Source organism: Podarcis muralis, chromosome 18 (assembly GCF_964188315.1).
Source record: "Podarcis muralis chromosome 18, rPodMur119.hap1.1, whole genome shotgun sequence".
Classification (NCBI taxonomy): Eukaryota; Metazoa; Chordata; class Lepidosauria; order Squamata; family Lacertidae; genus Podarcis; species Podarcis muralis.
Genome location: NC_135672.1, coordinates 7555676 through 7581315, shown reverse-complemented (window position 1 = coordinate 7581315; position 25640 = coordinate 7555676). Strand labels below are relative to the sequence as shown.

The window sequence follows — 25640 nt, the reverse complement described above, 5'->3', positions numbered from 1 at the left end:
CCCCTCTCGCTCTCCAGGCTTCAGGAAGCTATCCCAAGTCTTGCAAGCCCGGCGGGATGTCCCGCGGGCTCGCAAGGCTTGCGGGCAGCAGCCTGCACCCAAAAGCTGGGGACAGCGGGGAGGCGCAGAGCCGCCACCCCGCTATTCCCCGACCTGATCTGGAGGCTGGCGGGGGGAGAAGCAAGCCTGCTTCTCCCCCCCCAGCCCCACAAGCTCGGGGGATAGGGGGATGGCGAAGCGCCGCCATCCCGCTATTCCCCGACCTGATCTGGAGGCTGGGGGTGGGAGGAGCAAGCCTGCTTCTCCCCCCCCCCCAGCCCCACAACTTCCAGATCAGGTCGGGGAATAGCGGGATGGCGGCGCTCCGCCATCCCGCTATTCCCCGACCTGATCTGGAGGCTGGGGGTGGGAGAAGCAAGCCTGCTTCTCCCCCCCACCAGCCCCACAACCTCCAGGCTTCAGGAGAGCCCCACCGCCAGCCCCACAAGCTCGGGGGACAGCGGGAGAGGCGCAGCGCGCCCTTCCTGCTGTCCCCCGACTTGGCTAGAAGGCTGGCGGGGGGAGAAGCCTGCTCCTCCCCGTTGCCAGCCCCGCAAACTCGGGGGACAGCGGGAGAGGCGCAGCGCGCCTTTCCCGCTGTCCCCCGACTTGTCTAGAAGGCTGGCGGGGGGAGAAGCCTGCTCCTCCCCGTCGCCAGCCCCGCAAACTCGGGAGACAGCGGCAGGGGCGCAGCGCGCCCTTCCCGCTGTCCCCCGACTTGGTTAGAAGGCTGGCCCAGCCCCGCAAACTCGGGGGACAGCGGGAGAGGCGCAGCGCGCCATCCCGCTGTCTCCCGACATGGTTTGGAGGCTGGCGGAAGGCTTCCTCCTCCCCCAGCCCCGCAAGCTCCCAGAGCGATGCCAAAGCTGCGCGCAGCTTCGGCATGGCTCTGGGTCCCGTTCTGGGGGAGGGGGAAGCTCGGGCTTCCCCGCCCCAGCCCCGCGCCTGGCGGGGGGGGGGGAATAAATTTTTTTGCCTTTATTTCCCCCCCCAAATCTAGGTGCGTCCTATGGACCGGTGCGTCCAATAGTCCGAAAAATACGGTACGCACCACCGTTGGGTGGTGTTCAGCCAAGTTTTACTCCGAGCAGACCTGTTGAAATTAATGGGCGTCATGTTCGTTCTTGTCAGTGGGCCGGCTCTGAATAAAACCTAGCAGCTTGGGTGGGGCCAGTTGGTCACAGCCAGTGTCCAGTGCTTGCTCTGACTCCACTCTCTTGGTTCCTTTTTCTTCATGCAGGCCACGGGATGGACAGTCGACCTGCGATGGCTATCTTCGAATTGCTGGACTACATAGTTAATGAGGTTGGTGGCTTGAAGAGGCTCTGTTAGTTTTTGCAGGTTCTCCCCCCGCATAGTTTTAAAAGGGGTGAGGTGGGGGGACAGAAACAGTACACAAACACACAGAGCTTAATATTTCAAAGCTCTCTTAAGCCATGAAGAGGCAATATATCAATTTTTTAAAAGGTGCAGTGCAAAACCGATGGAACAGCAGTATCAGAACACACAAAAGTAAATAAAGCTGAAGTTCTGAGGACGCAAAAGCAGAGTCCAGCCTTATAGGTCAGGGGAAAGCCTGTGCGAAAAGGTAAGTCTGCACAAGACGCCTGAAGCAGCTGGCGGTTGCCACCTTGACATGTGGCAAAGGGAAAGCTATTCCATAGAATGGGGCAGCGGCAGAAAAACCCCGTTTTCGGATCTCTGCCCTCACAGAATCCAGGGCCTGGTTTCTCGAGCAAGTAAACCCACATGCCTGTCTAGGGAGGCTGGCAAAAGTTGAGGTGTTTGGGACGCGGGTGGCGCTGTGGGTTAAACCACAGAGCCTAGGACTTTCCGATCAGAAGGTCGGTGGTTCGAATCCCTGCAATGACGGGGTGAGCTCCCATTGCTCGGTCCCTGCTCCTGCCAAACTAGCAGTTTGAAAGCACGTCAAAGTGCAAGTAGATCAATAGGTACCGCTCCGGCGGGAAGGTAAACGGTGTTTCCGTGTGCTGCTCCGGTTCGCCAGAGCTTAATCTCTCCCTGTGAATTCACCAAGATTGGCCACATGACCTGGAAGCTGTATGCTGGCTCCCTCGGCCAATAAAGCGAGATGAGCGCCGCAACCCCAGAGTCGGCCACGACTAGACCTAATGGTCAGGGGTCCCTTTACCTTTACCTTTAGCAAGCTGTGTGAACTGCTGCCTAAATCATATTGCTTGCTCCCACCTGTGTGTGCATGGGCGGGGGACCCTGTAGCCCCCACGGGGACATTGGATTCCAGCTTCTATCGGATCCAGCCACCACGGCCAATGCCCCGGGGATCAAGGGAGCCGTAGGCATCAACGCCTGAAGTGCCACAGGTTCCCCATGCCTGCTGTATACCTTCCTAACCCACCCTCCCCTTCCTTTTCCTTTAAAATTTACGTCATGAACAAAGAAGCACCACAACCAGGGTATGAACGCTGCAGATTAAGCCAAACCCATTTTCAGCCCTGCCTACCTGCCCAGGGATGCGGGTGGCGCTGTGGGTTAAACCACAGGGCCTAGGACTTGCCGATCAGAAGGTCGGCGGTTCGAATCCCCACGACGGGGTGAGCTCCCGTTGCTCAGTCCCTGCTCCTGCCAACCTAGCAGTTCGAAAGCACGTCATGTGCAAGTAGATAAATAGGTACCACTCCAGCGGGAAGGTAAACGGCGTTTCCGTGTGCTACTCTGGTTCTCCAGAAGCGGCTTAGTCATGCTGGCCACATGACCCGGAAGCTGTCTGCGGACAAACGCCGGCTCCCTCGGCCTATAGAGCGAGATGAGCACACAACCCCAGAGTCGGTCAGGACTGGACCTAATGGTCAGGGGTCCTTTTACCTTTACCTGCCCAGTTTGGCCTGAGAAGGCTGGCCCATGGAGCTCGAAAGTCCCCTGCAGTATGGGGACAGAGAGCAGGATCAGCCTACAGGTTCACGTTGCACACTGCAGTGAGAATCCACAATTCACAGGGGCATAAGTTGCTGAAATGCAGGAGTTATTTGGGATCTCGAAGAGACGTGTGGTGTTATGTAAGACTTTGTGGACTAGGGAAAGAGCAGATGGACTTCGGAGACAGTCTGCAGAACAGACAGTACCGGGCATCGGAGTCCCTGCAGAGCTGTGCTCTGCCTCCTACATTTTCTGGCTCGTCTTTGCAATCTGTGAAGACTAGGTGCTATTTCCTTTTTGAAGCAGAAGTCAAGATTCTCAGGGTGTTCGTGTCCTCCGGTCAGGGATTGCTGCTTTCGCATCAGTCCTGGGCCACTCTTGGGTTCAGTAATAATAATAATAGGTAAAGGTAAAGGACCCCTGACAGTTAAGTCCAGTCGCAGACGACTCTGGGGTTGCAGCGCTCATCTCGCTTTACAGGCCAAGGGAGCCGGCGTTTGTCTGCAGACCGTTTTTCTAGGTCATGTGGCCAGCCGGAGCGGTACCTATTTATCTACTTGAACTTTCTGGCGTGGTTTCGAACTGCTAGGTTGGCAGGAGCTGGGGCCAAGCAACGAGAGCTCACCCCATCGCGGGGATTCGAACTGCCAACCTTATGATCGGCAAGCCCAAGAGGCTCAGTGGTTTAGACCACAGCGCCACCCGCGTTCAACAATAATAATCATAATCATCATAATAATTATAATGAAGATTTTATTATTTATAAACCCGCCCATCTGGCTGGGTTTCCCCCAGCCGCTCTGGGCTGCTCCCAACAGAATATTAAAAACACAATAAAACATCAAACATTAAAAACTTCCCTGAACAGGGCTGCTTTCAGATGTCTTCTAAAAGTCTGATAGTTGTTTATTTCCTTGACATCTGGTGGGAAGGTGTTCCCACAACGGGATGGGCTCCCGTTGCTCGGTCCCTGTTCCTGCCAACCTAGCAGTTCGAAAGCATGCCAAAAAGTGCAAGTAGATAAATGGGTATCATTCCGGCGGGAAGGTAAACGGCGTTTCCGTGCGCTGCTCTGGTTCGCCAGAAGCGGCTTAGTCCTGCTGGCCACATGACCTGGAAGCTGTACGCCGGCTCCCTCGGCCAATAAAGCGAGATGAGCACCGCAACCCCAGAGTCAGCCACGACTGGACCTAATGGTCAGGGGTCCCTTTACCTTTATATATATCTTGTTAAAACTTGGAACTGCACATTTATTTATTTTTTAAAGCTTTAGCATCCAGCACTCAGCACATTACAGTCGCTAAATGGGCAAAATAAATTAAGTGGTTCTCCAAGACGCTCTGCAATATTCAGGTGTGTGTGGGGGGGATTTGGCATGCCAGCCCACGCCTGATAATGATTTGACCCATGGAGCCTCTGTATTGCAACCCCTGCCCATCTTTAATTCCCCTCCCCATCCATTGTCTCCCATCACCCTGGCTGCTTTTCTCAGTGGCGTCTACTTTTCCTGGGTTCCAACACGTCTTAACATCTGCGTACCTTTTCCTCCCCTCTTATCCCCAGCCACCTCCAAAGCTGCCAAACGGGGTTTTCACTCAAGAGTTCCAGGAGTTTGTAAATAAATGGTAAGCAGTTGCTTTCATCGGTGTGGGGTGTTCAAACCCCAGTGGGCTGAGAGGGGAAGCGTCTCCTTTTCCAAATGCGGGTGGCGCTGTGGGTTAAAGCCTCAGCGCCTAGGACTTGCCGATCGAAAGGTCGGCGGTTCGAATCCCCGCGGTGGGGTGCGCTCCCGTCGTTCGGTCCCAGCGCCTGCCAGCCTAGCAGTTCGAAAGCACCCTTAAGTGCAAGTAGATAAATAGGGACCGCTTGCTAGCGGGAAAGTAAACGGCGTTTCTGTGTGCGGCTCTGGCTCGTCAGATGCAGCTTGTCACGCTGGCCACGTGACCCGGAAGTGTCTGCGGACAGCGCTGGCCCCCGGCCTCTAGAGTGAGATGGGCGCACAACCCTAGAGTCTGTCAAGACTGGCCCGTACGGGCAGGGGTACCTTTACCTTTACCTTTTATGACTATATATTTTGAGGGTGGGGGTGAGTTAGTGCAGCCAATGGGACTGTACAAGGCTGTTGGCTCTGGACACACCCAAAGTATGGCAGTGCTGATAAACTAAAGAGTGTATGTCCTTGCAAAGGCAAACTTTGCCTTTTTAAAAAAAGAAATCTGATTTTTTCCCCCCCTCCTTGTCCCACACAGCTTAATTAAAAACCCTGCTGAACGGGCAGATTTGAAGAAGTTGATGGTAAGTCGTTAAGGATTCCATATATGCACAATCGGGGCCGGCCCACCCCTGAGGCAAGGTGGTGCGGCCGCCTCGGGTGGCAGGATCCGCAGGGGCAGCAGACCCGGCCTCCAAGGAACGCTTCACCAGCAGCTGCATCGCCCTGCCTCAGGCGCCAAAACGTCTTGGGCCGGTGCTGCTACGCACGTTGCGTCAAAATGAATTCAGAATCTCAGTCCGGCTCCCAGCAAATGCAAAGTTCTTCAACTGGGATCAGTTAAGCATTTTGCATGTGATTATTGCCCCTTTTCATATACGGTATTTTTTGCTCTATAACAGTGTTCCCCAAGCTTGGGCCTCCAGCTGTTTTTGGACTACAACTCCCATCACCCCTCGCTAGCAAGACCAGTGGTCAAGGATGATGGGAATTGTAGTCCAAAAACAGCTGGAGGCCCAAGGTTGGGGAACACTGCTCTATAAGACTCACCTTTTCCCCTCCTAAAAAGGGGAAATGTGTGTGCGTCCTATGGAGCGAATGCAGGCTGCACAGCTATCCCAGAAGCCAGAACAGCAAGAGGGATTGCTGCTTTCGCTGCGCAGCGATCCCTCTTGCTGTTCTGGCTTCTGAGATTCAGAATATTTTTTTCCTTGTTTTCTTCCTCCAAAAACTTGTGGTCTGGTGCGTCTTATAGAGCGAAAAATACGGTATTTCTGTTCAGGGCAGAATGGCAAATGGCTGGGCATTGATGGATGGAAGATGCATCTCCATTCCTCCTGCCTCCGAAACAGGTGTGGGGAACCTTTGGCCCACCAGATGTTGCTACAATCAGCCCCAGGAGGCATGGCCAGGCTAAGGATGATGGGAGTCGTAGTTCAGCGACACCTGCAAGTCCTAAGATTCCCCCCCCCCAACGCTGCTCTCAAACTTCACCCAGGCACCGCTCCACAAGCTCTGAAGCTTTATCTTCAACTCCGTCTGGCCTAGAAACTCAACGCATGAAATGGAAACCGAGGTTGCTCTGCGCCTTGCAATATTTAGACGCAGACCTCACGATGCTGCATGTTCGCCTCTGCTTTGCCCTGGCATCCTCGGGAGCTGCTTCCCGGGGATGTTGAATTCCTTAATCCGTACCAGATCCCTCAGTTGTCTGTGAAAGGCACTAGAGCAGGGGGGCTGGGGAACCTTTGGCCCTCCGGGCGTTTCCTGGACTATAACTCCCATCACTCCCAAGCTGTTCTTCGGGGTGTGGCTGATGGGAAGTGGAGTTCAGCAGCAGCAGCCGGGGCCCCAATTGTCCCCTAGCCCTGCGCCAGGTCATTCTTGCTTCAGGGCAGTGACATAGTCCCACAGTGGACAGTGTGCTCAGGTGGTTCCGATCCCCAGCATAGCTGCAACGTGACTCTGTGTATTCGTTGGATCCCAGTTCTGAGCTACAGTTAAAGGGGGGGGGGCAGGTTTCATGCCGGCACCATCAGCCTGACTTCCCCTAATTGTTTACTTTACCCCCTCCCCTCCAAAAACAGCAACGCAAAAGCCTGTAGTGCAAATACCCACTAGCTTTTCCCTACCTGCATGCTTGCGATTTGCCTACACCTGAACAACCACCGTATTTTTCGCTCTATAGGATGCACCGGACCATAGGATGCACCTTGTTTTAGAGGGGGAGAGCAGGAAAAAAAATTCTCCGCCTCTCTGCGCAGCGCCCCTTCAGCGAAGCGGCAGGAGAAACGGAGCCCCTTCCATTTCTCCTCCTGCTTCGCTGAAGGGGTGCTGCGCAGAGAGAGAAAACTGTGCAGCGCCTCTCCAGCAAAAGCGAAGCCTGGAGATCAAAGGCTTGCAGATAGCTGCCTGAAGCCCCGGAGCGCAGTGGGAATTCCCGCTGTGCTCCGGGGGCTTCAGGCGGCTTCAGCGAAAGCAACGCGAAGCCTCCGGAGCGCGGGGGGAGCACTCCCTCTGCGCTTCGAAGGCTTGGCGTTGCCAAGTCTCCGCTGTCCCGGGAAGGCAGGCGGGGGGGAGCAAAGACTTTTGCCCCCCGCCGGCCTTCAGAAGAGGTCCAGGACCGCCAGCATTTTAAAAGAGGTCCCCGGAGATTTCCCTATGGGCTTTCTTCTTGCGAAGCAAGCCCATAGGGAAATTCGTCTGGCGAAGCACCTCGAAAAACGGAAAACTCTTTCTTCTTGCGAGTTTTCCGTCTTGCGAGGCGTTCGTCTTGCGAGGTACCACTGTACATCCTTGATCACTGGCCATGCTAGAAAGCGTTGGGAGTCCCAACAGCATCTGAGAGCCGCAAGTTCTTCCTCTCTTTTACGGAGTCGGGTCCCTTGGCGCCCTCTGCAGGCCACGCCAGGAGTGTTTCGATGGCTGTGTTTGTGGAAGCTTTCTGTGACTGCAAGCCATGCACTTCGCTTCTAACTGACGTGAGTCTAGCCCAACTTTCCACACCAAGTGAGCTGCAAGAGTACCTTGACACTGGAGTCCGTAGTTCGCACAGTGCCTTGTCGTGTGGGGAGCAAGGCCAAAATTTGACGGCCACCCCCAGTGGCTTCCCAAAGGTGGCTAAGTAAGGTGCAGGGCTTTGGGAAGGACTAGAACCCTGTTGGAGCCCTCATGCCTCATTCCTAAAGCCCAGGACCTTGTTTGCCCAAGGGGGCAGGGCGTCAGATGTTGCGGAGGGCCGCCAGAAAGACCTTGAGGGCTAGAGGCTTCCCTACCCCTCTAGCCGATTTGGCGAATACCTGGGTATGCATGAACTTCTGCCCATATTTATTTATTTGTTCATGAAATCTCTACCCTGGCCTCTCCTCCCAAAGGAGCCCAGGGTGGCAAACGTCAGGATGTTGAAACCGTGCCATTTTAAATAAATAAACAACTTTCATTACGATAGGATTACTGTGTTTTTCGCTGTATAAGACACACTTTTCCCGTTCTAAAAAGGAAGGGGAAATGTGTGTGCGTCTTATGGAGCAAATGCAGGCGGGAGGCTCTGCTCAGCGTTCCCTTTAAAGAGGCGCGTGGAGCGTGTGTGCAGCTCTTGGGGGCTTTTCCCCGAGGAGGGAGAAGGGCTGGCCATCGCAGCTCAGCAGTCCCGCTGGCTGTCCTGGCTTCTGGGATTCAGAATATTTCCCCCCCTTGTTTTCCTCTTCCAAAAACTAGGTGCGTCTTGTGGAGCAAAAAATACGGTGCTTAAATTCATCGGTTGCCTTTGTGTGTGTGTGTGTGTGTGTTAAACCATGGGGTAACACAAAGCAACTTAACAATAGATGAACACCGAAACTGGAAGAAAAGAAACATCTAAAAAGACGATCCTGTTTTGTTTTGTTTTTTAAAAAAGCGTGATCAAAACGTCCCACCCACCTACCCAAGGAAACCGCAGATAGCTAGGAGCCCAAGGCCTGGCGGAAAGGAAATGTTCAGGAGCCACCACCGAAAAGGCCCGTTCTCATGTTGCCACCCTGGAGGGAATAATAATAAAAAAATAAATCTGAAAACATATTATGCCTGTAACGTAGGCAGAGATTGCGGGAAGGTTTCTAAGTGTATGTTTTGATGTTTACACCTCCTCTTTTTTTCTCCTTTTCCAGAATCACGCCTTTATCAAGCGCTCCGAAGTGGAAGAGGTGGATTTCGCCGGCTGGCTGTGTAAGACGCTGCGGTTGAACCAGCCCAGCACTCCCACCCGTACCGCCATGTGACCGCCAAGCAAGCCGCCTTCTTCCCCTCTACTCCTCCTCCTCCTCCTCCTCCCGTGCATCTTCCTTGTATGCTGTCGTCCGCCACCCTTCAGCAGAAGAAAAGAACCCGCCTCTCTCGGCCAGCCTCTCCTCCGCGACCTTTTATTCTTTATTTTTGGCTCCGGAACAGCAAAGGCGCCGCAGTTCGGAAGCTGCCCGGTCATCATCCAGACAGAGCAGAAAGCGGGCTTGCTTCACCCTCTTCCTGTTCCGTTGTTCGGCTCCATCCCTCTCCCCGCAGCTGAGTGTGGATCTCTTCAGAGCTTCTGACTCTGGGCAAGGGATTGGGGAGGGGGGCGGGTTGTGTACAGCAGCGGCGAGCTGCTTTTCCCTTTTACGTTTTGTGTCACCAGTTTTGGGGGAAAGGGACAGGCTGTGCCTTCTTTCCTTTCTTTCTCTGCACTTCCTGGGTGGGGGGCCTGAGAGGCGCAGGCAGGCTTGCCAGACGGGTGCTGCAGATGGGTGGAGACACGTGGAGCAGCTTGGGCGGAAGTGGGCCGGTTGAGCAGCGTGGCAGCTTGGCCGGCCTGGGCTCGGGTCCTCCCTAGAGCCTGCGAGAGGACCGTGCGGTTTTAAGGAAGTTTGTGTTTGGTGGTTGAGAAGCTAGCAGTCAATTCCTTCCCATTCTCTCCTCCTCCTCTTCCCCTCCCCACGCTTTCTGCATTCAGTTTCTTTACAAGAGAAGTTTTTAAGTTCAACTTGCCCTCTTTGTGTTTGTGGGAGAGGGAACGTCCACGGCTTCAAGGCGAACGTGGAACCGTCTTCACGTGTGTGTGTGTGTGTGAGTGTGTGTAATTTTTACGTACAAATGCAACACGGGCACCGAGGGGTTGTATCCGGCGCTAGTCGTGCTTGGCGTAGACCCGCCTGCGTTTCGGTGGGTCTGTTCTGGGTTGGGCCTTGCTGGATGCAGCCCCACCCCGTGCCCCGTGGAAATTGTGTCGTCATTATAAAATGGGGGGGCGGGGCAGCAGTCCACACGCTGCTCCTCCAAAGACGTGACAGTTTTAAAGCCATCTCCTTCCAGTCTTAACAGAGTGCTTTATTTCTGAAATCAATGTGCACTAACTCATCAAGCGGAGGATGGAGGTCAGCAGTCCTTTGCGGGTATTTATTGGAGAAGAATCACAGCTGCTAATTCTCAACGGCGGAGGGGGCGCAAAGGCCGCCTCTTCCTCTCCAGCGCACGCTCCGTGCGTGTTATTCCTCGGGCCTTGCAGCGGAGGCATCGCTCTCCCGATAAAGGTGCCGTCGGTTTCTGCCTTCTTGGTACCGGCGTTGCTACGTCTCTGTTTCCGAGAGTGTGTGATTTAATGGTGAAAGAGTCCTGTGCTGCAATTGGACGCTTCTCAGTGGCTTGTTGATGCTGCTGCCCTCCATAGCTCAGAGGAGCCCTCACCTCTGGAGCAGGTGAACTGGAAGAAAAGCTGTTGGCGGTGGTTAGGCTGCCTCTCTCCCCTCCTGCCCCCCAGTCCTTCTGCTGCACCTCATCCCCAATCTTAACAGATCCTTCTTTAAACTTCCATTTCTCTCTCTTTCAAACTCCTCCCCCCCTTCTTTCATTTCCAGTTAATTCCTTTACAATTATTGGCTTTTCGCTGTCCAGGTAACTGAAGGGGAGTTTATGAGTGAGACCCAATACACACTTGCCCTACAGCCCATTTTCTTTCTTTCTTTTTTTTAAAAAAAAAGCATGAAAAAGGAGGGTCAGGTGCTTCAAAGTTCTCCAGCACCTCGCGGTCGATAAGGTTTTGTTCTCCTTGAATACCGGGCCCTTGGCCATTCTGGGAAGTGTGGGAACCGGCGTCCGGCCGGCCAAAGTGCCCAACCCCCACCCCTTCAATTCCAGCAGGTAAGGAAGCCACAGCTGGGTGGCTGAACCAGGTGGAGTCCCCAAATCGGGTGATGTTGAAGAGGCGCTGGCCATGTTCTGTCTTTGCTTGGGTTTGCGCCTTGGGATGCAGGACTTGGTGCAGGCCAAGCGGCAAGTGGGCTGACAAACGAGTCACTCGGCCACAGCGGAAGCCGGCAGCTTGCAGTGGTACCACCGCTTTCCTGTTAGCTCACCTTGCTAGGAACCCTGCAAAAAAACCCCATCTAAGGTGAAGCTGCTTTTAAAAGACACGGCTGCCTTGAGCTCTCTGACGCAAGGGATTAAGTTCTCCCCAGCCTGTCTTGGCACCTGCCTCTCGAAAGGGTGGCAGAGCCGGTGGGTATCTTGGCATCCGTGCATGGCACGACCGGCTAGCATGGTTGCCAAGTGCTTCAGGGGAGAGAAAGGCCCACCATGATGTCTCCCAACATGTTTCCCAGAGCGTCTCCATGTGGGTTGGGGAACTTTGTGGAGTGCCTACCCTTGGGGGTGGGATTTTGGAATGCCTTCCGAAAATATCCAAAGGTTATTGGGTTGCCAAGAGCAAAAGGCTCTCTCCCTCTATTGGCACTGCGACCTTAAATCCCTGGGACTCTGCAGAGATAGGGACCCAGAACAACATTTAACCACAAGTCGGAGGTGCAATTCTTGACTTTGGTGAACTGGGCTGGTTTCTTGCATTCAGGACTTAGTGGGGCAAGGTGCTTTTTCTTTCTCCCAAGCCCTTCTCAGAGAAATCCCCTACCCCACTCAAAAAGATAATAATAATTCACTCTTCTCTCACCGAACCCTCTCCTCATATACTCGTTTTTGCTTTCAAGAGTCTGCAAACTTCCTTCTGTTTCTCGGTGGCTTGCCTGTGAAGGATATTTGAGTATCAGTGCTTTCCATTGATTCCCACCCGATTGCAGGGCAAAGATGTGAGCTTTGCACAGAACTTTTGAGAGAGAGAAACTGAGCCCATGTGTGTCTCTTCACTGCTTTGAGATTTTCTTCTCTCCCGCAAACCCCACCACCCCCCCGGACTGCTAGCATCTGATATGATCTAAAAGGGGCGGCGAACAGGACCCCCGCAAGCCGACGGAGGACTGCTGGGAAGATCACCCAGGCCAGGGGAGAGACCCTGCGCTCTTCCCCACTCCCCACTGATCCATGTTTTGCTGCTGATTGTGGATACGGAATATACTGGGTATGGAACGAAAGCAAAATAAAAACGGACTGTGCATTTTATTTCCCCTTCTAAATAGTGTAAGTGACTCGGATCGTGGATTTGAAAAGAAACACAGCGCTTGGGAGGCGTTCCACCCCACCCCTTTTAACCTCGCAGTTGCTTTTATTTGGTGTGCTTTCTAAGCGAGACTGACCACGTCGTTGCTGTCTTCGTAAAGAAGAAAGGGAGAAAGATGGGTGGATTTTCTTGTGGGGCGGAGCTTTACCGCGTGTGTTTTCTCCCCCTAGAGCAGCTGGGGGCAAACTTGCAAATTTTCGATCCTCTTTAAGCGGGCCGAAGGAAATGGGGAGAGACCCCCTTAGCAGATCTATAGGCGACATTTCTTGGGTGGGGTGGTCAGGTAGGGGGAGGCCTTTCGTAACCCAAGTCCTTTTCCCCCTCAAACTATAATTTGAAATTCATTACCGCAGCCGGATCCCTTCCACTTTGACACTGTCTGACAGCTGATTTAATCCCCCCCCCTCCCATCACTCCAAGTGCAAACGTTAGTTTTATCAAATGGGGTAACTCCTGAGGATCTGAATGTACAATATTCAGTGTTTGAGTTAAAAGTTGTCAATGAACTTAGTGGGATCATGTGATCTAATTACTGTACTTGTTTTTTTCTTTCCATAATGCTTATATATATCTGAACAGTGAGGCTTTTGCTGGGTGTGTGTGGGGGGGTGCATTTTACGGTTCAAAAAGATTTTTGGTTATGTTTCCTTTTACGGCTTTGGTTTCTTGGGGAAGGGGGTTTAAGAATGTCTGGGCGTTTTGACGGTGCTTTTTTTTTTTTTTTAAGAAACTATTTTCACCATGGGGAGATGAAATAAATGGCACTTTACATTAAGAAGCCTGGTTTCCTGTGGATTTTTGTTCGCGGTGTGTGATCCGAGGGGCCAAGGAAGAGCCATCCAAATGCCTCAGTTATGCTTTGTTTTGCAAAGTTTTTCTTAGTTTATCGCCTATTAGTACAGCAAAACATGGGTAAGCACAACCCACCATTGTTAATAATAATAATAATAATGATTTTTTATTTATACCCCGCCCTTCCCAGTTCAGGAAACTGGACTCAGGGTGGCTAACAACAAATTTAAAACACTTAATTGATGCCACAAATAAAATAAAATAGGATATAAAGCGTAAATAACAATAGAATCAAAAATCAATTTAGGGGGGAAATCCATCCAATAAACATTAGATGGTCACCAGGACTAGCTGGCTAAATTAGTCCCACTTGGGCCAGCGAGGAGACCAGGGGAGAATTAGCTGTGGGATCCCAGAGTGGGTAATCGTCATAAAAAGGAAAGGAAGGGGAATAAAAGATCAGGCTAAGTTCAAATTGAAACCAGGCGAAATAGGAAGGAAGTGAAATCCTGCAGGGCCCTGGTCTCCTGGGACAGAGCGTTCCACCAGGTCGGAGCCATCACTGAGAAGGCCCTGGCCCTGGTGGAGGACAGTCTGGTTTCCTTAGATAGCAACGAACATTAAGGCCGTAACACCAGCATACAGAAATCAGCATGCAAGAGTTAGGCAGAGTGGATCGTAAGGAAGCTTCCTTGTAATAAGTCAAACTAGCTCAGCACAGTGGAAGTCGAATGGAATCTGTTCTAGAAGTCCGTCCACTCGACTTCCAAAACGTTCGGAAACCAAAGCGCGGCTTCCGGTTGGCTGCAGGAAGCTCCTTTTGCAAGTCCACCACACATGAAAGAAGGTTCCCTCCAACTCTTTGCATCTCCAGCATTTACCGTATTTTTCTGTCCATAAGACGCCCCCATGTATAAGACACCCCCTATTTTGTGGGATTCAAGATTTAAGATAATGGGGAGGGGACACTGTCCGTGTATAAGACGTCCCCTAATTTTGGACATTATTTTTTTTAGGGGGGAAACCTAGTCTTATACATGGGAAAATACAGTATCTGATTCAGTCTTATATATCTTAGCAAGCCTACTCTGAGTTAGATAACATCTGTGAATCATTTTCAGGTAGTTCTTCACATTCCGAATTTGTACAGTGGTGCCCCGCAAGACGAATGCCTCGCAAGACGAAAAACTCGCTAGACGAAAGGGTTTTCCGTTTTTTGAGTCGTTCCGCAAGACGAATTTCCCTATGGGCTTGCTTCGCAAGACGAAACGTCTTGCGAGTTCTTGCGAGTTTGTTTCCTTTTTCTTAAAGCCGCTAAGCCGTTAATAGCCGCTAATAGCCGTGCTTCGCAAGACGAAAAAACCGCAAGACGAAGAGACTCGCGGAACAGATTAATTTCGTCTTGCGAGGCACCACTGTATTTCCACATCCCAATCATTTGGATGACTTGAACCAAGCACAAACCAAACTAGCGGCAAAGATTGACTGGAATCACCGCAGTTCCTCTTTGAGACGGGCTTCTTAAGCTCTGCTTAAACGGTGTCCCACAAGGGATTACTTCCCTGCCCTTTCGCAGTGATGCTAAGGGATTACACTATATTTTACCTCCCGTGGTACTCAATATCTACCTGACCCTTGCCAGGGGGAGGTAATGCAAAGATGTGGACTCAAGTGCCCCTCTCCTCTCCATCAGGGGATGTTCTGAACCAGTGCTTAGGTGTGGCAATGGACTGGATGAGGTCCAGTAAGCCTAGACCAGCCTTTCTCAACCTGTGGGTCCCCAGATGTTGTGGAACTACAACTCCCATCACCCCTAGCTAGCAAGGCCAGAGCTCAGGGATGATGGGAGTTGTAGTCCAACACCACCTGGGGACCCACAGGTTGAGAAAGGCTGATCTAGAGCGTGGGTAGGCAAACTAAGGCCCGGGGGCCGGATCCAGCCCAATCGCCTTCTAAATCCGGCCTGCAGATGGTCCGGGAATCAGCATGTTTTTACATGAGTAGAATGTGTCCTTTTATTTAAAATGCATCTCTGGGTAATTTGTGGGGCATAGGAATTCGTTCTTTTGTCGTCTTCTTCAAAATATAGTCCGGCCCCCCACAAGTCCTGAGGGGCAGTTGCTGACCCCTGGACTAGCCTCAATCCAGGCAAGATGAAGATGCTGCAGCTGACGGATTCTTCATGAGCACAGATGATTATATATTCACCTTTCTTTTGACAAATGGAAAATAAAAAGGTAAATGTACCCCTGCCCGTTCGGGCCAGTCTTGCCAGACTCAAGGGTTGTGCGCTCATCTCACTCAAGAGGCCGGGATCCAGCGCTGTCCGGAGACACTTCCGGGTCATGTGGCCAGCGTGACAAGCTGCATCTGGCGAGCCAGCACAGCACACGGAACGCCGTTTACCTTCCCGCTGGTAAGCGGTCCCTATTTATCTACTTGCACCCGGAGGTGCTTTCGAACTGCTAGGTTGGCAGGCGCTGGGACCGAACGACTGGAGCGCATCCCGCCGCGGGGATTCGAACCGCCAACCATGTGATCGACAAGTCCTAGGCGCTGAGGTTTTACCCACAGCGCCACCCGCGTCCAAATGGAAAATGCCTCACTTCAATAAAGAATGGAGGGGGGGAATTATAATTTATAATTTACTGTGAATACTCTGGTCCAGGGGATCGCAAAGAGGCAGGCATGACTAAACAACAGCAACAATTTACAGGACCGCCTCTCCTGGTCTGCCCCGCAGAGGACCTTAAGGTCCATGAATAACCATAGTTTAGAAGTCCCAAGCCCTAAGGAAGTTAGATTATCCTCCGCCAGGGCCTTTTCAGTGGTGGCTCCGACCTGGTGGAACGCTCTGTTCCATGAGACTAGGGCCCTGCAGGATTTAACCTTCTTCCGTCAGGCCTGTAAGACAGAGCTATTCCGCCTGGCCTTTAATTTGAATTCAGCCTGATCTTTTATTTCCCTTCTCTTCCCTCCCCTTTTATGAAGATCACCCACTCTGAGACCCCACAGCTCACTCTCCCCTGGCCTCCTCGCTGGCCCAAGTAGGACCAATTCAGCCAGCTAGCCCTGGGGATTATCTAATTGATTTTTGAATGTTATTGTTATTCATGTTTTTATACTGTATTTTATGCTGCTTTTATAATTAAGTGTTTTACAGTGTTTTAAATTTGTTGTTAGCCGCCCTGAGCCCGGTTTTTGAACCGGGAAGGGTGGAGTATAAATAAAATTATTATTATTATTATTATTATTATTATTATTATTGCCCTCGGGGTCCCTTCTAACCATGGTTGTTTGTTTTTTGAATTTTGTTAATTTTTCATTGGTTTCTCACACAATTACATTCAAAAAAAGAAAAGAACATCTTTTAACGTTTCTTACTTACATTCTGTAATTATAAGTCCATATATCACTGTAACCCCTCCCCCCTTTACAACCCTGTGACTTCCCTCCACCCGTGCTTGGCATTATTTAATTAATTTAATATTCTTTTAATATTATGTTAAAGCAATATAATTTATATAAAAACCCGTAAAATCTTTTCCAACTTTTATCCTTCTCGGTAGTGGCACCCGCCCTGTGGAACGCCCTCCCACCAGATGTCAAAGAGAAAAACAACTACCAGACTTTTAGAAGACGTCTGAAGGCAGCCCTGTTTAGGGAAGCTTTTAATGTTTGACGGACTAATTTATCTTAATATTTTGTTGGAAGCTGCCCAGAGTGGCTGGGGAAACCCAGCCAGATGGGCAGGATAATAATAATAATAATAATAATAATAATAATAATAATAATAATTAATAATAAGCATCATTATCATCATCCTAACTTTGCAAACATCAGTCTATGCATGTTGTTGTTTAGTCGTTTAGTCGTGTCCGACTCTTCGTGACCCCCTGGACCAGAGCACGCCAGGCACTCCTGTCTTCCACTGCCTCCCGCAGTTTGGTCAGGCTCATGTTTGTAGCTTCGAGAACACTGTCCAACCATCTCATCCTCTGTCGTCCCCTTCTCCTTGTGCCCTCCATCTTTCCCAACATCAGGGTCTTTTCCAGGGAGTCTTCTCTTCTCATGAGGTGGCCAAAGTCTTGGAGCCTCAACTTCACGATCTGTCCTTCCAGTGAGCACTCAGGTCTGATTTCCTTAAGAATGGATGTGTTTGATCTTGCAGTCCATGGGACTCTCAAGAGTCTCCTCCTTCATGGATCACTGCCTTGCCGTGGCGAAGGGGCTTGAATAACTCAGAGAAGCTATGAGCTATGCCGTGCAGGGCCACCCAAGATGGACAGGTCATAGTGGAGAGCTTTGACCAAACGTGATCCACCTGGAGCAGGAACTGGCAAGCCACTCCAGTATCCCTGCCAAGAAAACTCCATGGACAAAGACAACAGTCTATGCATATCAATAAGTTTATTTTGGAACAATGTTTTGCCATATACTCCTCTACCCATTCCCATTCTTTTCTTAGTTTTTGATTAGATTGTAATCTGATTGCTGCCGTCATCTTGGCCAATTCGATAAATTCACAAAAGTTAATTTGCCAATCCGCCACTGTAGGGACTGTATCTCCCTTCCAGTTTTTCACCACTAAGATCCTAGCAGCAGCCATCGCATATAGGAATTATTTTTTTCTTATCAATGGGGATGTCTTTTGTCATTATGTATATCGGTATGTAATGAATGAAGCTTTGCAGGGTTAAAGAAAGAGAAAAATGGTGCAAAAGTAATAAAGATAAGAGGTAATTACACTGGACACAACAATTTAGAAAGAGTAAAAATTTCGAGGTCTTAGAACAAAGGAAGGAAGTCAAAATGTGTATACATACGTAACGATCAGAATGATTATATAGATTTATTTGTAAATGTGCGTTTTTGTTTTGTTCGTTTTTCTTTTTTTTCTAGTGTTTTGTTTTGCTTGTTTGTACTGCTTTATTTTGGATTCAATGTTTGTAATTTTTGTTGCAATTTTGCATTGAAAATAATACATTTTAAAAAGGGGGGGCTGCATGCCCTGTCCATTTTGCTACCTGGGCAGGTAAGGTCACGCCCACCTCTAGTCACATGCAAAAGGATGTATGTCCCAGCTAGGAGGAAACAGGAAGTTCTCGACTGGTTGGACCAAACATTCCCCTGCATGGCCACTCTAGGAAAACAAGGAATGTTCTCCTTGACTGCTACTTATGTATGACATCCCACAGATTCATGGAGTTGGAAGGGACCACGGCGATCATCTAGCCCAACCCACTGCAATGCAGGAATCTTTTGCCTAATGTGGGGCTTGAACTCTGAGATTGAGAGTCTCGTGCTCTGCTGACATCTTTGATCACTCATAGCTGAGTAAGATTGTCTTCCTTAAACACGGTTTTAACAGTGAGTCCATAAGTGACTGTGGAGGCCAATTCTGGATCCACACGTCCTTCCACAGTGGGGACATTGGTTCCCGGGTGGGAGTTGATCACGGTGTGGATTTGCCAATCTTAGCACGTTTCTCTCTTGCGTCCTGAGTTCAAGTGTCTTCAAAGCCCATGACGCCTTTGGTAAAGGCTGTTCTCCAACTGGAGCGCTCGCAGGCCAGTGTTTCCCAGTTGTTACTGTTTATGCTACATTTTTTAGATTTGCCTTGAGACAGACTTTAAACCTCTTTTGTTGACAACTAGCATTACGCTTTCCATTCTTAAGTTTGGAATAGAGGAGTTGCTTTGGAAGACGATAATCAGGCATCCGCACAACATGACCAGTCCAACGAAGTTGATGTTGAAGAATCATTGCTATGACACGGGTGATCTTTGCTTCTTCCAGGACACTGGCATTAGTTCGCCTGTCTTCCCAAGTGATGTGTAAAAATTTTCAGAGACACCGTTGATGGAATCTTTCGAGGAGTTGGAGATGGCGTTTATAAGTGGTCCATGTTTCACAAGAATACAGTAAGTTTGGTAGTACAATAGCTTTATAAACAAGCATTTAGGTTTCTCTGCGGATGTCCCGGTCCTCAAACACTCTGCATTTCAATCGGGAGAAAGCTGCAGTCACAGAGCTCAGGAGATGCTGGATTTCGGCATCAGTGTCGACCCTTGTGGAAAGATAACTGCCCAGGTAGGAGAAGTGATTGACATTTCCCAACGTTACACCATTGAGTTGGATTTGTGGCGCTGCAGAGGGGTTATTTTGTTGGTGCAGCACTTTGGTTTTTTCTGCCGACGTATACTGGAGACCTTTGGGTGACCAATAAGTTTCATAAACAAATAAACACAATTTATTTTAAAATCCATTAAAAGGTGGTGAGGCTTTAAATAAAAGCTGCCTCCGTACCTGCCTCAGTGCTCTCCCCATTTGCAATACTTGAGAGACCACCTTAACCCTGATACAGTGGTACCCCGCAAGACGAACGCCTCGGAAGACGAAAAACTCGCTAGACAAAGGAGTTTTTTGTTTTCTTAGCCGCTTCGCAAGACGCATTTCCCTATGGGCTTGCTTCTCAAAACGAAGCTTGCCCCGCAAGCTCCGGGGATAGCGGGGAAGTGCAGCGTGTCTTCCCCGCTGTCCCCTGACCTCTTTTGAAGCAAGGAGCGGCGGGGAGAAGATCGCTTCTCCCCGTTGCCAGCCCCGCAATCTCCGGGGACCCGGACCCCTTTTGAACCAAGGGGCGGCAACGGGGAATGGGGCGGCGCTTCCCCTCTGTCCCCGGACGGTCTCCATAGGAACGCATTGATTGATTTTCAATGCATTCCTATGGGAAACCGTGCTTCGCAAGACGAAAAACTCGCAAGAAGAAAAAACTTGCGGAACGAATTAATTTCATCTTGCGAGGCACCACTGTATACCTAGCAGGTCACCGCAGTCCATGCGAGATTTTAGCAGAATCATAGAATCAGTGAGAAGGGACCCTAAGGGTCATCTAGTTCAACCCCCTGCAATGTAGGAATCTCAGCTCAGGCATCCAGGGCAAAGAGCTGCCGAACCTCTGCTTAAAAACCAAGGAAGGAGAGGCCACCACCTTCCATCCCGCGGTCAAACAGCTCTTACCGCCTGGAAGTTCTTCCCAATGTTCTGTCGGAATCTCCTTCCTTGCAACTTGAAGCCACCGGTTCAGCCCTGATCCTCTGAAGCAGGAGAAAACAAGTTTGGTCTGGGCAGGTTTCCCCTGCGCGGTCTGAAAAGAACAGGGCCTTCAGCGTGGTGGCCCCTTTTTGTATGCACACGGCGTTCCTCATGAGATAAAGACAGGCGCCCGTCGCCTGAACTTTTCAGTAAACAACTGAAGGAGTTTGGGAGCTGCTCTGAGACCTACGGGAACAGGCTGGTATGCAAATTTAATACCTAAATAAATATTACAGTGGGATGCGGGTGGCGCTGTGGGTTAAGCCACAGAGCCTAGGATTTGCCGATCAGAAGGTCAGCGGTTCGAATCCCTGCGACGGGGTGAGCTCCCGTTGCTCGGTCCCTGCTCCTGCCAACCTAGCAGCAGGAGGCCCCATTAGTTAAACTGGTGCTTCAGGTTAAGAACAGTTTCAGGTTAAGAACGGACCTCCGGAACGAATTAAGTACTTAACCTGAGGTACCACTGTATGTGTTTTATATGTTAATAAAATAAAAAATATTTTTTAAAAAAATCAAATTGGACACTAGTCAAACAGGAGGGAACCCCTCTGCAGAGGACCCGGAGTGCTGTGAGGTCCTAAAACTTGCATCATTAACATCAACATCATTCGCAAAGCAAAAAATAAAAAAGTCCCGACTCTCCCCAACCAACTCTTTCCAAAAAGGTTTTATTTTCCCCCTCCCTTTTTAAATAAGGAAACGCACCTATGCTTTGCAAACGCTTCCCTCGCAGCTTGCATCGCCGGCGTGCTGTGCGGTCCTAAAGCTTGCATCATTATCATCAACATCATTTGCAAAGCAATAAAATAAAAATAAAAAATAAAAAGCCCCGACTCTCCCCACCAACTCTTTCCAAAAGGATTTTATTTTTCCCCTCCCTTTTTAAATAAGGAAACGCACCTGTCTTCTCCAGGCTGGCTTTGCATTTCATTGCATTGCAGGGTCCCCTTTGCACCTCCCCGGCTTGCAAACGCTTGGCTGGCCGCGTTGCTGGGTTAGATAACATGGGCTTAGCTGGGAGGAGAAGGGTCGCTCCGTCGCCTGGGTGGGGTCGCAGAAGGCAGCAATTGCAGGCTGCAAAAAAATAAAAATATAGCGAAAAACCACAGGGCCGTTGCCCGCTTGCAGCCGGAGCGTGCCCTTGGCAAGATGCAAGCCAGCCCAAGGGTGAGACGTGGCAGCAAGCGAGCAAGCAAGCAAGCCTGGGGGGGGGGGGGGGTTGCCTTGAATGCTCCCTCTCTCTTTTATTTTTATTTTTTTCTCCACCCTCCCACCCCCCTGTGCCTTTGCCAGTTGCAATCTCCCTTCTCCTTCCTCCTCCTCCTTTGCAAAAAATAATAATAATAATAATAAAGTCTCCCTTGCAAAAAGCAACCAAGACTCGCCCAGCCAGTTTGCAAAAAGCCTCATGCCAGTTTGCAAAAAAGGGGAAAGCTTGCCAAAGAGAAAGCAAGTCCCCCCCCCCCCCAGCGCAGTTGCTGCACCTTTAAGAAAAGGGAGGGACCCCTGTCCTTTTTCTGCTTCTCTCTCTCTTTTTTTTTTCCCCTACCCTGAGAGCAAACCAGGAAGGGAGTTCACGGCATCATACGGGGCTTTGCATCTACTGTTACAGTAGGGGCAGGAACAGCAGAGAGGAGAGGAGAGGAGAGAGAGAGGGAGAGGGAAAGAGAGAGAAAAGGAGGGAGGCAGGCAGGCCGGACGGGCAGAAGCTGCTCAGGAATTGACTCCACAAACTCCAGGCGGCCCCCCCCCTTTCCTCCTCCTCTTCCTGCCCCCCCCACACCTTCAGGACCAACAAGGTAAGACCTCTGGATCTTTCTCTTTTTTTGGGGGGGGGGGGTTGTGCTGGCCAAGGGATCTGATCCCCTTAAAAAGAGAGATCTCCCCGCTGTCATCTTTTCCTGCTTCCACTTCTTGCCTTTGCAACTTTCACCCAGGGGATCTTGGAAAGGGGGGGGGTCAACAACTTTGCCTTAAGTGAGAGGAGGTTGCTGGGGGAGGGGAGGGGTTTTTTTGGGTGGGGGGGAGTTGTTTTGTGTGTGTGGTTTTTTGGGGGCAGGGGAGAGATGTTCAGTGGGGTGGGAGGAAGCTGAGAGTGGGGGTGTTTGAAGTGGGGGGGGGGGGAGGAAGGGAAAGCAGCCTTGAAGGTGAAAGGAGAGCCTGAAGTCAAGGGTGCTGCTGCTGGGGGGGGTGTTTGTTTTGCATGGGGGGGGGGGCGCAAGTGCAATTGCACATTGCAAGCTGTATAGGGCACGTTGCAATCTGGAAATATTTGCCTTTTCTGTGTGATACATCCGCCTTTGCAATTAATTGCCCCTTGGCATTGGGGAACTGCAGGGGCTGGTTTCTGTGGGGGGGGGGGGAAGGTTGCAATTAAGTGCAAAGGGGAAGCTGGAAATAACTTTCCCCCTCCTTTCCTCCTCCTCCTTCCTGCCAAAGACCCTATTCTGTGCTGCGTTGCATACGTTGTACTCTTAAGGCAGGATATATCTCTGTGTGTGTGTTTTTTTTAAGGGAGGGGGCTTTTGCAAAGCCCCAGGGAGGACAAGTGCCTCGGCTCCCTGGGAATTGTAGTCTTTCCCCCGCGCTCCGGCCTGCAGGTGCAATGGAGGCGGGGACTACGTCTCCCGAGGTGCTCAGCGCCGGGGCCTTGCCTCGGCCTTCCGCGTGAGGCTGGCTGACGGGCGGCCGCGGCGGCCAATGGCCGCTTCCTCTCCCCACCAGCTGCCGCCGCGGCCAATGGCGGACCGAGGGAGGGAGGGGAAGAGGGGGAAGGGAAGGGAAAGCGGCTAAGGGCTCGAGCCAGCCCTGCCCCCGGGGGGGAGAGGTGGGGTCCGCGGGCGCGGCGACCAGGAAAGGCCGGGGATTTGAGGCCTAGTACAAGGCCCCGGGCGGGGCTCGCCTGCCTCCCCAGCTTCCCCAATGGGGGCTGTGAAGGGTACAGAGGGGGCAGCTGAGGCGCTGGTCCCCTCCTGAGGGGGGATTTGAGGAGGGGGCTGCTGTTGTATGGAAACTGGGGGCAAATATTTTGGGGTTTTTTGGGGGGAGCTTCTGATATTTAGAGGGGTGAATGTGGTGATGGGTTTCAGGGTTTTGAATGATTTTAAGGTTCAAAAACTGGGGGTGGGAGCGTGAAAATAGTTCCAAATAGTTGTAGCATATTTGTTAATATATTATTATTATTATTATTATTATTATTATTATTATTATTATTTATTTATTTTATTAGACTTGCTAGTCGCTTGCTGCTCAAAGGCCTTCAGGGGACTCGCAACCTGTTCAAAATAAGACATCATAACTTTTCTTAAAATTAAAGAAAGTCATGCAAACCACCTACCATTCTTTCTTTCTATCTATCTATCTATCTGTCTGTCTGTCTATCCATCTATCTATCTATCTATCATCTGTCTGTCTGTCTATCCTTCTATCCGTCTATCTATCTATGTATCTATCTATCTATCATCTGTCTGTCTGTCTATCCTTCCATCCATCTATCTATCTATCTATCTATCTATCTATGTATCTATCTATCTATCTCCTATATATTCATATACACAACAACAGCCACAGGAAGGTTTGGCTCCTACGGAGCTTGCGAGCCAATGCGGCCCCGAGTTCGGATTTCTACTTTTGGCCTATGGACTTGCTTAAGTGCATTGGGGCGACGGCGGTCCTGTGTTATAGGGTTTTAAATTGTCCCTATGCAAGTATTTTAAATGGTGGGATTTCTCTGTAAAGGTTTCCAGAACCACCACAACAAAACTACTGATGGGGGAGGCTTGATCAATTAAATAGGTTCATTATTATTATTATTTGGCTCGGTTGGTAGAGCAAGAGACTCTTAATCTCAGGGGCAACCACAAAAGATTCCTGCATTTGCAGGGGTTGGACTAGATGCCTCCCGGGGTCCCTTCCAACTCTGCGGTTTAATGATCCGATATGCCGTTCTCCCATAAGTGGGGCGGTTTTTACGGTCGTATAAAAGCATTAAAAGACACATGAAAAGCTGCACATGCAGATGTTACAAGTGAGATGCTACCTGAGAAAATTTGGAAACGCTAAATAGCAGGTTTCTGGTTGAGGCTGTTTGGTGCTCCTCTGTGGCGCAGGGGAACACGAATCCCAATTTCATTGATTAGGCTGGTAAGTCATAGTAAGGTTGCCACATGAATCCCTGAAAGAAAGGGATTTGTTTGGGCAGCAGGTGAGGAAACAGCATGTTTGCTTGCATTGGTATGTTATTATTGTATTGGTCTTTTTTAATTTCCTTTTAAAAATTAGCCTACCGAGGCAGGCTACAGATCTCTCAATGAAAATTTGGAGGAATCACCAATGTCCTGAGTTTGAACTTGGAGGACAGAAGCTACAAAGAGATCCCAGTGTGGCCACTGGCTGTTGTCAAGGTAGCTGAAAGGATGTGTACAGAAACCTGTGATTGCTTAAAAGGTGCTTTATAGGAGGGTGGATGTGAAAGACCCTTGTTCAACTCGTTGTTGTTGTTGTTGTCGTTTAGTCGTGTCCAACTCTTCGTGACCCCCTGAACCAGAGCACGCCAGGCACTCCTGTCTTCCACTGCCTCCCGCAGTTGGGTCAAACTCATGTTTGTAGCTTCGAGAACACTGTCCCACCATCTCGCCCTCTGTCGTCCGCTTCTCCTTGTGCCCTCCATCTTTCCCAACATCAGGGTCTTTTCCAGGGAGTCTTCTCTTCTCATGAGGTGGCCAAAGTCTTGGAGCCTCAGCTTCAGGATCTGTCCTTCCAGTGAGCACTCAGGGCTGATTTCCTTCCGAATGGAGAGGTTTGGTCTTCTTGCAGTCCATGGGACTCTCAAGAGTCTCCTCCAGCACCAGAATTCAAAAGCATCAATTTTTCGGCGTTGTTCAACTCACACCTGCTTTCTTATTATTATTATTGCTATTATTATTATTACATTTATATACCACCTTTATCTTCAGAAGGTTTCAAGGCGGTGGACATGGTCGTCCTCCCCATCTCATCCTCACAATGACCCTGTGAGGTAGGTCAGGCTAAGAGATGGCGACTGACTCCAAGGTCACCCATTGGCTCTCGGCTCTCTTCACGATATTCACTTGAGGTGAATATTGCTGGCCGGCCGAAAAGGGTTGTTCGTAAGGATGAATGAGAAGAGGGGAGGGATTTTAATGCCTCCAGAGCAATGTTTATCATTAGGTAAAGGTAAAGGGACCCCTGACCATTTGGTCCAGTTGTGGCCAACTCTGGGGTTGCGGCCCTCATCTCACTTTACTGGCAGAGGGAGCCGGCGTACAGCTTCCGGGTCATGTGGCCAGCAGGACTAAGCCGCTTCTGGAGAACCAGAGCAGCGCACGCAAACACTGTTTACCTTACCGCCAGAGCAGTACCTATTTATCTACTTGCACTGTGACGTGCTTTCAAACTGCTAGGTTGGCAGGAGCAGGGACCGAGCAACGTGAGCTCACCCCGTCATTGTGGGGATTCGAACCGCCGACCTTCCCATCGGCAAGTCCTAGGCTCTGTGGTTTAACCCACAGCGCCACCCGCGTCCCATGTTTATCATTATGAGGTGGGAAAATGGTACTTGAGAGGTGCAGAAAAGAACACAAGAGATTGCATTATGCACAGTTAGACCGTTGGTAATGTGTCTATTGT

At 50.5% G+C, this 25640-nt stretch overlaps 2 protein-coding genes across 2 annotated transcripts in view; both read left to right on the top strand.

Moving 5' to 3' along the window:
- MAP2K2 (mitogen-activated protein kinase kinase 2) overlaps positions 1-12010 on the top strand; it is a 36034-nt gene extending 24024 nt beyond the window's left edge. Inside the window, exons 8-11 of the mRNA XM_028713290.2 lie at positions 1280-1344; positions 4498-4559; positions 5184-5229; positions 8791-12010. Coding sequence (XP_028569123.1) covers positions 1280-1344; positions 4498-4559; positions 5184-5229; positions 8791-8901 — 284 coding nt within the window. The 3' untranslated portion in view covers positions 8902-12010. The remainder of the gene's footprint in view (positions 1-1279; positions 1345-4497; positions 4560-5183; positions 5230-8790) is intronic.
- A 9519-nt stretch (positions 12011-21529) lies between these two features.
- Positions 21530-25640, top strand: part of ZBTB7A (zinc finger and BTB domain containing 7A) — a 56553-nt gene continuing 52442 nt past the window's right edge. Inside the window, exon 1 of the mRNA XM_028713456.2 lies at positions 21530-21790. The gene's annotated coding sequence lies outside the window, so the exon portion shown is untranslated. The remainder of the gene's footprint in view (positions 21791-25640) is intronic.